Source organism: Pan paniscus, chromosome 1 (assembly GCF_029289425.2).
Source record: "Pan paniscus chromosome 1, NHGRI_mPanPan1-v2.0_pri, whole genome shotgun sequence".
Taxonomy (NCBI): Eukaryota; Metazoa; Chordata; class Mammalia; order Primates; family Hominidae; genus Pan; species Pan paniscus.
In genome coordinates this window covers 152,136,090-152,146,111 of record NC_073249.2, presented here as the reverse complement: position 1 = coordinate 152,146,111, position 10,022 = coordinate 152,136,090, and the positions used below count along the sequence as shown (strand labels likewise).

The following is a 10,022-nucleotide window of genomic DNA, read 5'->3' as shown; positions in this document are numbered from 1 at the left end:
TTTAACGTGGCTATTAATCAGCTGAGGATCTTTTAAAATACAGATCCCGATTCTTTAAGTGTAGGGTAGGGCCTGATACTGTGCATTTCTAACAAGTGCCCAAATGATGTTGAAACTGCTGACCTGGGAACTATCTTGTGTGGCAAAGTTTAGAAAATTTGATTTTATTATATGAATACTAAGGGAATTTAAAGACTTTGTAGTTTGCTAAGGTATTGAATGCCGGAATCCGCTCATCAACAGCTCTGACAAATCATTGTTACTGCATGCTTGAACATCACCAGTGTTAAGGAGTTTACTGCCTCCTAGTGAGCCCCTCCATTATTACAACTCTAGTAGTTTTACGCAGAGAAAAGTACGATCGTATATAATTTAGGATGGTTAGACTTTTTTTTTAAAACTTTTTGATGGGTTTACAGGGGTAGTAAATGCATTTTGACTTACATTTTCCACTTATGACGGATTTATTGGGATGTAACCCCATCATAAATCAAGAAGCAGCTGTACAAGCCATACCTCCTTATTTGCAGGTTCAGTTACCCCAGTCAACAGCAGTCTGAAAATATTAAATGAAAATTCCAGAAATAAACAATTAGTTAAGTTTTAAATTGCATGCTGTTCTGAGTAGCGTGATAAAATCTTGAGCCAACCAGCTCCTTCCAGAATGGAAGGTGAATCATCCCTTTGTCCAGAATATTCCACTATATACTCTTGCTGCCCTTTAGCTACTTGGTAGCCTTCTGGGTTATCAGATCGACTGTGGTGGTATCACAGTGCTTGTGTTCAAGTAACTCTTATTTTACTTAATAATGGCCCCAAAGTACGGGAGTAATGATGCTGGCGATTTGGATCTGCCAACAGTAAGTTTTAAAGTGCTTTTTTGAAGTGAAAAGGTGAAAGTTCTTAAGGAAAGACTTAAGGAAAGAAAAAACAGCATATGCTGAGGTTGCTAAGATCTACGGAAAGAATGAATCTTGTCAGTGAAATTGTGAAGTGAAGAAGGAAAAAGAAATTCATTCATCTGAGGTTTCAGGCATCCACTAGGGGGTCTTGGGACATATCCCCTGAGGATAAGGCTGCTTGGGAGTGATACTGCTTAGATTAAAAACCACTGGCTATGTGACCTTAGGAAAGTTATCTCAACTCTGCCCCTTCCTGTTCTATGAACTGAGGATAATAAAAAGTATCTGCTTTATAGGGATTTTGTGTGGAGAAAATAGGATAATTTTTTTTGAAATATTTGGCATTGTGCCTGGCCCATGCACTGTAAAAGTTGGCTGTGTACTGATTTTATTCGTAGTATTGGGTTAAGAGCATGAAAGACAGCACATTGTTAGGCTCATTCTTTAGGTCCATTATTGACTGATCATTTATTTGCTGATCTCTCAAGTTAGCAGGGCCTGTTCATTTTTAAATCACTTCCATTACCTCCAGAGCAATGGCATTCTTGCCCACAAACTCTCTCTTGCCCCATTTCCATAACTCTATCTCGCCTTGATTTTTGCAATGGTTCTCTAACAAGCCACTTAACTACTCTTCTCCAAACCATGTTTGACAAATTGCAACTCTGCTTATCTCTCACCTATGCTATGTTTTATTACACATTTTTCTACATCAGAAAATCCAAATGCTTACTCTAGTATACGTTTCAACCTTTTTTTCATTGCTTTTCTTCATCTTTAGCTAGTTACTGAAACTAAACTGTTCTTTTCATCTTGTATTTACTTGCTTTTGCTCATGTTTTTTGGCGGTTTTTTCCTGAAATGTTTTCCTATCTCTGCATATCTGAGACATGATTCCCAAAACTCCCCTCTCCCACCTGAACACACAAACACATACTACCTACTTGGAAGTAATGACTGCTTCTGTACTGGTTAGACTTTTATTTCTTATCTTACACCTTGTATTATGGTTTATTTTAAAATCTGCCTTATTTCAGTAAGGATTTGGGGCAACTTACAAACAGGCAACACAAGAAAAAATAAAAAGTGGGAAAATCTGGATAAAGAAAATATAGATAAGATGAAGCCAGCGATGGCATTAGTTTCCAATCCCACCACTAGATCCTGTAAAGTTGCTAGAAGTGGGCCATACATTTGGCTCTAAGATTCAGAATAGCCAGCACAATGTCAGATACGTAAGTCACCATCACCGAAGTCATACAATGAAGTCAAAATATTTATTTAGGACATGCATGGCAATTCCCGGTTCCAAGGGCAGACAGCAGAGTCTCTTGTGGATCCATCGTATAAATTATAGTTACTTTGAGTATAGTGATTTCTGTTCATGTGGTTTCCTGCATCCCCTTTCCAGTGTCCTTGAGGGGTAGATTCTGTGTATACCCAAAGTACCTAATAGAACTTTGCAAATAAACATTTGTTCAATTTAAGTTAATATTAAAATGTTTGCCTTCATGAAACTTTGACCTTTCAGTCTTAGCTGTATCCTTCAGGACTACATCTAAAGTCTAATTCAGAGGTCACAAATTTATGCCTCTAGAGACCAAGGAAGTATTATAAATGTGTAAATGGCATAGGTGACAATAAAGGGTAGTAGGTCTTGTGTGGAATTGGGACAGTGCTGTCCTACAAAAGAAATTAAAATTATTTTTTTTTTCATTTTTAAATACTGTGCTAGCCAAATAGCTAGAGTACAACTCAGGTGCTGCTAGTATTATCCCTTATACTAATCCCTTTTCTTCTTGCAAAATCATGACTATATTTCAGAAGATGTTTATCAAGTAGTTTTACCTTTCACATAATTTTCTACCTCAAGTTATTTGGGCTCATTCTTATTCTGGGTTAACATTACCCAAAAACATACCGAATTGTTTTTATTAATACTTAAAATCCTGACTTGGGATTATTAATTTAAGAAAGCCTACAATATACTATGCATTATGCTTATTATTTTTTGTAAAATATTATATGAAACTTAAATTATGTTATTTTTTATTTTAGGGTATAAATGGTTTTGAGGTTCAGAAACAAAACTGTTGCTGGCTACTGGTTACACACAAACTTGGTGTAAAAGATGATGTGGTAAGTTTTAAAAAATAAATTTGGAAATAAACTTTTAAATTCAGTTACTTTAAATACATATGACAAGAATAGAAAATTCAAGGTAATTTATATGCAGAATTATAATGGCTGAAGATTATAAAACCTAGAGAGCTTTCATTACAATGGCTCTTTTTGGGTTGTAGGAGATAAAAAGTATGGAAGCATTACTTACTGCTACTCAACAAAACACATCCTCTTGGACACAGCAGAAAGTTCATGGATATTGGACACCTATTGGATCCAAATTTTGAATTTTAATTCTGCTATTTGAAAACCCTGTAACCTAGAACAAATTATAGAAAGAGAAGGGGATTAGCACTATCTCTGTGTTACCAGCTTTACTGATATAAATAAATAATACATTACTTACTTGCATTGCTTTTTGAAAATCTTCATATCTCTGCTGGGTTATTTAGTTTCCTAAGGTAAAGAGTTTAGATGAATTCATAAGTTTTTATCAGCCAGGCACTTTTCATTCCCAGTGAATTTACAAATCCAATTCTGTTTTTAGCAAAAAAGATAATTTATTTAACTGGAAAGGGCGAATGGAGCTAGAATCAAGTATTGCTGGTTCAGATGTTCAAATCTTATCTTCAGAGTACCCACTTCATTTTCATCTTTAGGCACTGGTTCTCTGCAGTGTGCCTTTATTCTCTTCTGCTGCAGATAATCTTTGTTGCAGAAATGGTAGCTGTCAGCAACACCAGTAGAAAAAGAATTCCTTTTCCTGCAATTCATGTGTCCATCTTAGAGAAGGACTTGGAATTGTCCTGCTTAGATTAGGTGCTCTCCCTCTTAGGTTAATTATTTTTGCTAGTGGAATGTGATGATATCCTTGATCAGACATAAGCAAGCACTTGGCACCTCTGATATTGTGATAGGGAGAGTGATGTGTGACAGGGTAATGATTGACAGCCCCACCAGAAATCAAATGGTGTGAAGGCAGGACGATGTTGCCCAGGGATGCTGGGCGGACAGAAATAATAACTGTCTTGTATAAATTCTAGCTCAGACACAATATTACATGTTTCACTAGGGGGTCAGACTATGCCGCAGGATACACTGTAACATGGGTGCAGCCAAGGTTAAAAGGCAGGCAAGTGCTACTTAGGGAAGAGACTAGTACCTGACTCAAGGTCACTAACAACAAAAAACACGCATACTAGGCTCAAGTGTTGTAACATTTGCTTATAGCAGGAGGGAAGACACTACACAAGATCTAGCCCTTTGCAATGTATCAGTCCCCATGGCTAGCAGATTGGTTCCACAGCTGATCAGGGCAGAGTGATGGCATGTACCCCACTTTGTGCTGCAGTAGCTCCCAGACCCTGAACACTGCCGCATAGAGTCTGAAATACAGAAAGCTAGGAACATGCTTAGGGGCCATTGGTTCTCATGTAGCTGAGCAGTTCCAAGGTTCCTCTCCCAAAGTTAGGAGATAGCAAAAACAAACAAGTGAACAGGCAAAAAAAAAAAAAAAAAACTGCAAGTTGCAATTGTTACAACAACTGTGCCTGTTACAGAGGGAACAGGAACTTACTGGCTGTGCTCTGAGCTCTTTGCATGCACTGCTATTTGTGAGGTTACTAGTGCTGCTGGTAAGCACTGGTGCTTGGTACAGGATGCTTCTTGGGAACATGGGTGGCAGTTAGGCTTTGTTTGGACCCTTCTCTCACATTACATTTGTCTCTATCTCAATCTAACAAAAAATTTAAACAATCCTAATACAGTTTTTGTATACTACATTTCCTAATGAAAAATCCGTTATGGAATTAAATAAAGTAGTAGTTTACTTCTTCAAAGCACACTAATAGGTGGAAAGAATGGTATAGAAGATTTATGGGAGAACTAGAAATTTTAAGAAAATAAGCAAATAAATTTTTGGTGAAAAAGGACCAAGAAAGCAGAGGGAAAAGTTATTGCAGAAAAAATATGCTGAGTGATTCTGAAAATTTCTAAGAGAAATTGAAGTTATGTATGGGGTAAAGGGTCACCAAAGGACAGGCCATATACTTGTGTCTGATACCACTGTTCATTTATTTAGATTGTAGCTCTGAAGAAAGCAAATGGTGATGCCACTTTGAAATTTGAACCATTTGTTCTTCATGTGCAGTGTCGACAATTGCAGGATGCACAGATTCTGGTAAAATTTTGTTGTAATTGTACTTGAATTTATAGATATGTGGGTAGATGTAATTTTAAGCTTTTAACCTGCTATAAATATCAATGAGATATTACCTTATTCAACTAGTTATGTATTTATTATTTATTGGTCTGCTCAATCTATTAATTTTTAATATTAGAAAAAAAGAGTAGCTAATCATTGCTAGGAAAATATAAGTCCCAGGTTATGCTTCCTGTTTTCTTTCTTAACATTTTTATTTATAAATTTTACTTCAGCATTCTATAGTTTGTTTTTGTTTGCCAAGCTTTAAGAAAAAATACTGTGGAACTACATGTAAAATTAAGAGTTTTAAAGAATATTTCATTTTTCCCATTTAAATGAGCATGACGTAAACATCTGTGTAGTCTTGATTCTCCTTTTTATACCTTTTATATATTTATATATAAAACTGAATTGCATTTTAAGCAACAATAATGTGTTGAGTCTCAGTGTGTCAAGTACTAGGGGCACAGTGATGAACAAGATTAGAGACTGTCTTGGTTCCTCTTCCAAAGTTAGGAGACAGCAAAAACAAACAAGTGAACAGGCAAAAAAACAAAAAACAAACTGCAAGTTGCAAAATGTTCTACCAAAGGAAAAAACAACCTGGTAATAGAGAACAGTGCAAGAAGCAGCTCACTTCAAGATAGGCTTCTCTGAAAAGCTTTCTTTAAGCTAAGACTTAAAGGAACAGAAAGAGCTAGGCATGTAGCTGGGAAATGAACATTCCATGAAGATGGAAAAGTACATACAAAGTTTCAGTGGGTCTAGAGAGTGGAAAGAAGGTGCCAGAAGGAGGCTGGGGCCAGGTCAGTTAAGGCTTTGTAGACCAGATTAAAGAGTTTGAATTTCTTTCTGAGTTCAGGGAAAAGTTATTGAAGGGACAGTTTTAAGCAAAGAGTGGCTTTCTAGGTTTTTGTTCTGAAAAACTCAGTTCTGCTTCAGCATAGAGAAAGGAGTGCAGTAAGTGAAAAGATATGAGTTAGGAGTAGTTTGTGGTGATTTAAGTGGGAAGTGGTGGTAGGTTGGTGTAAGGTGATAGCACCAAAGCAGGTGAGAAAGGAATAGATTCAAAATGTATTTCAGCATTTGAATCAACAGACTTGTAAGACTGCCTGGGGAAGGACAGCCAGAGGGAGGAGGAGAAAGAGGAATCAAGGATAACTACTTAGGTCTGGCTGGAGCCCCTAGCTGTATGGTAGTCGCCTTTATCCAGATGGGGTGTGCTGAAGTTGAAGTGTGTCCACAATTGGTTCCTTCCAGTGGGTTCTTGTTCTCGCTGACTTCAAGAATGAAGCCGCGGACCCTTGCAGTGAGTGTGACAGTTCTTAAAGATGGTGTGTCCGGAGTTTGTTCCTTCAGATGTTCAGATGTGTCCGGAGTTTCTTCCTTCCAGTGGGTTTGTGGTCTTGCTGACTTCAGGAGTGAAGCTGCAGACCTTCTCAGTCAGTGTTACAGCTCTTAAAGGTGGCATGTCCAGAGTTGTTTGTTCCTCCCAGTGGGTTCGTGGTCTTGCTGATTTCAGAAATGAAGCCGCAGACTTCCACAGTGAGTGTTAACAGCTCATAATGGTAATGCAGACCCAAAGACTGAGCAGCAGCAAGATTTATTGTTAAGAGTGAAAGAATAAAGCTTCTACAGTTTGGAAGTGGACTGGAGTGGGTTGCTGCTGCTGGCTCGGGTGGACAGCTTTTATTCCCTTATTTGGCCCCACCCACATCCTGCTGATTGGTCCATTTTACAGAGTGCAGATTGGTGCATTTACAATCCTTTAGCTAGACATAGAGCGCTGATTGGTGCGTTTTTACAGAGTGCTGATTGGTGCGTTTACAATCCTTTAGCTAGACACAGAGCGCTGACTGGTGCATTTTTACAGAGTGCTGATTGGTGCGTTTACAATCCTTTAGCTAGACACAGAGCGCTGATTGATGCATTTTTACAGAGTGCTGATTGGTGCATTTACAGTCCTTTAGCTACACACAGAGCGCTAATTGGTGCGTTTCTACAGAGTGCTGATTGGTGCATTTGCAGTCCTCTAGCTAGACAGAAAAGTTCTCCAAGTCCCCACTTGACCCAGAAAATCCAGCTGGCTTCATCTCTCAATCCCCCCTCTAAACAGGACACCTCAACTGCTGCTGGGAATTGGGCGATGACGGCTCTAGCTACTTCCTGCTGGATAGGGGTGAAGAAGGCGCCCTGCAGTTGTAGTGTCCTCCAGAAGGGAACTCTTTAGACCAGTGAAAGGGCCAGTGGGTCTGTCCAGGGGTCCTCAGTAGAAGTTGTTAGTTGAGCTCGTTTGGCTACAGTATATAGTTCTATCGCAAAGAGTATGGTTAGTATGCTGCTAGATAATATGATGAAATAGTAAAAGGATTCCATTAAAGGGGTAAAGAGAGGTGTTAAAGATTATGTAGGTTTTCACTTATCTTTTTTAAGGAGGAATGGGTTTTTCCTCAGGATCAGAGGTAAGAGCCTTTTTAGTCTGGGATGTTTCCTTCCAAAATAGGAGATGCAAGTCCTCCAACGGTTCGCAGGTGTATCGAGGCTGGTCTGGCTGATCTTGGGACTCCTGAGCTGATGGTCCCGCAGGTTCCTCAGGGGGTGTCCAAAATTTAACTGGGGTGTGGTGAATCCAAGATTCCACTCCTGCCATCTTAACTGCAGTGGGGGTAGAGAGGATTACCGAGTATGGTCCTTCCCACAAAGAATCTATAGATGGGGAGGTAGAGGGGAGAGATTTGACTAACACTGGATCTCCTGGTTGAAACAACTCTGTTCCCTTTTCTCTGTGACATCCTTCAGGTAGGTTTTTAAGGTTTCGTTGATATTTTGCCAAAGAAGTTATATTTTTGACCAAGTTGGCCGTTTCCTGATCAAGTAGGAGTTCATTTGTGAGAAGTTCTTCCATACAGCATTTCATATGGACTGAGCCCCATTTTGTGAGGACAATTTTGGATTCTCAACAAGGCCATGGGCAAAAGAATAGGCCATGGGAGATGAGTTTCTTGTGTTAGTTTTCTTAAGTGCCTCTTGAGTGTTTCATTTGCCTTCTCGACCTTCCCTGAGGATTGTGGCCTCCAGGCGCAGTGAAGGTGATATTGTATCCCTAGCTCCCTGGAAATGTCCCTGAGTTATCATGGCTTTAAAAGCCAGACCATTGTTGCTCTGTAAGCTTTGGGGAAGCCCAAATCTAGGAATTATTTCATGAATTAGGACTTTAATCACTTCCTGAGCCTTCTCTGTCTTGCAGGGGAAAGCTTCTATCCAATTTGTAAAGGTATCAACACAGACCGACAAGTATTGAAATCCCTTTGACTTAGGCATATGGGCGAAGTCTAATTGCCAGTCCTCTCGGGGATAGTGACCTATTCTTTGTTCCCCAAAAGAGGCCTTAGGATGAACTAAGGGATTATTCCTTTGGCACACCCCTCACAGGCTTTGACTCCCTGTCGGATGGCCTGGAGGAGATTTGGCCCTGTAAATAGGGATTTGGCCATTTGATGCGTGTTTTCAATACCCATGTGAACAGTTTGGTGGAGGGTTTTAAGTATTTTCCACTGGCTGGCTTTGGGTATAAGTACCTTTCCTTCTTCTGTCGTTAACCACCCCAAGGGGAGAAAACTATGCCCCCGTGAAAGTCCCCACTCTGTTTCGGTTGGGGAATACTGGAGCTTAACCTCTTGGAGGGGGTTGTTCCATACCAAGCGTCCTTCCGTAGGTATGGGATGTTCCGCCTGGCAGCAATTTTAGCCTCAGCATCTGCCCGACGGTTTCCTTCTGTCTTTTCTCCTTCACCTTTCCGATGGCTTTGGCAATGTAAGACTGCCACCTCCTTGGGTTTTTACACTGTGTGCAGTAACTCCATAATTTCCTTGTGGTATTTAATGGGAGTTCCCCCAGAGGTTAGGAACTCCCTTTCTTTCTATATTGCAGCATGGGCATGTAGGATTAGATAAGCATACTTACTATCTGTAACAAAGTCTCCCAATCACAACTGAGGAGGTAGGAGAAATACCTGGTTACAGGCTGTCCCAGGATTCCTTGGATGGTAACGGACCTTGAGGACAACTCCCTGAGACAGGAGATTAACACTGAGAAAGCCACACCAGTGTCCAGGAGGAAGTCAATTTCCTGGCCCTCAATGGTTAAACATGCCCAGGGCTCAGCGAGGGTGATGACATGAGGTGGCACTTGCCCCCGGCAACCCGAGTCCTGTTGTTAGGTCAGCTGGTTGGGGGCTTCTGGCTCAGAGAACGTTTGTTCTCTGGGGCAGTGCACCTTCCAGTGATTGCCTTGGCATAGCAGACATGGACAAGCGGGCAGCTTGTTTCTCGTTGGACAATCTTTTTTAAGGTGTCCTTGCAAACCACACTGGTAACAAGCCCCACCGGGTGATTGGTCTGCTCCATTTTATGTCCTCTCTGAACCATCAAGGTTTGTTTGTCTGAGGGCCATGACTAAGTCTGCAGCCTTTCTCTGATCTCGCTTTTCCTTTTGGGCCTGTTCCTCTTGGTCCCTATTATAGAACACCAACGTTGCCAGGTTTAATAATGCCTCCAGATTTTTTCAGGGCCCAGGGCTTGCTTTTGGAGCTTTCTTCTGATACCTGCAGCTGATGAGATAATAAACTCATCTTTAAGGATCAGTTGACCCTCGAGTGAGTCGGGTGACAGGGGAGTATATTTTCTTAAGGCCTCCCATAGCTGCTCGAGGAAGGCAAAAGGATTTTCTTGCTTACCCTGTGTTATGGTGGACATCGTTGAGTAATTCATGGGCTTTTTCCTAATTCTCCTTAG

At 40.4% G+C, this 10,022-nt stretch overlaps 1 protein-coding gene across 3 annotated transcripts in view; it reads left to right on the top strand.

The window, feature by feature from the left end:
- Positions 1 to 10,022, top strand: part of TYW3 (tRNA-yW synthesizing protein 3 homolog) — a 32,772-nt gene that overhangs the window by 420 nt on the left and 22,330 nt on the right. For 2 of the 3 annotated variants that reach the window (XM_003830582.6, XM_034967684.3), the window contains exons 2-3: positions 2,961 to 3,041; positions 5,107 to 5,205. In XM_003830582.6, coding sequence (XP_003830630.1) covers positions 2,961 to 3,041; positions 5,107 to 5,205 — 180 coding nt within the window. The remainder of the gene's footprint in view (positions 1 to 2,960; positions 3,042 to 5,106; positions 5,206 to 10,022) is intronic. The other variant, XM_003830583.6, reaches the window with a different exon arrangement.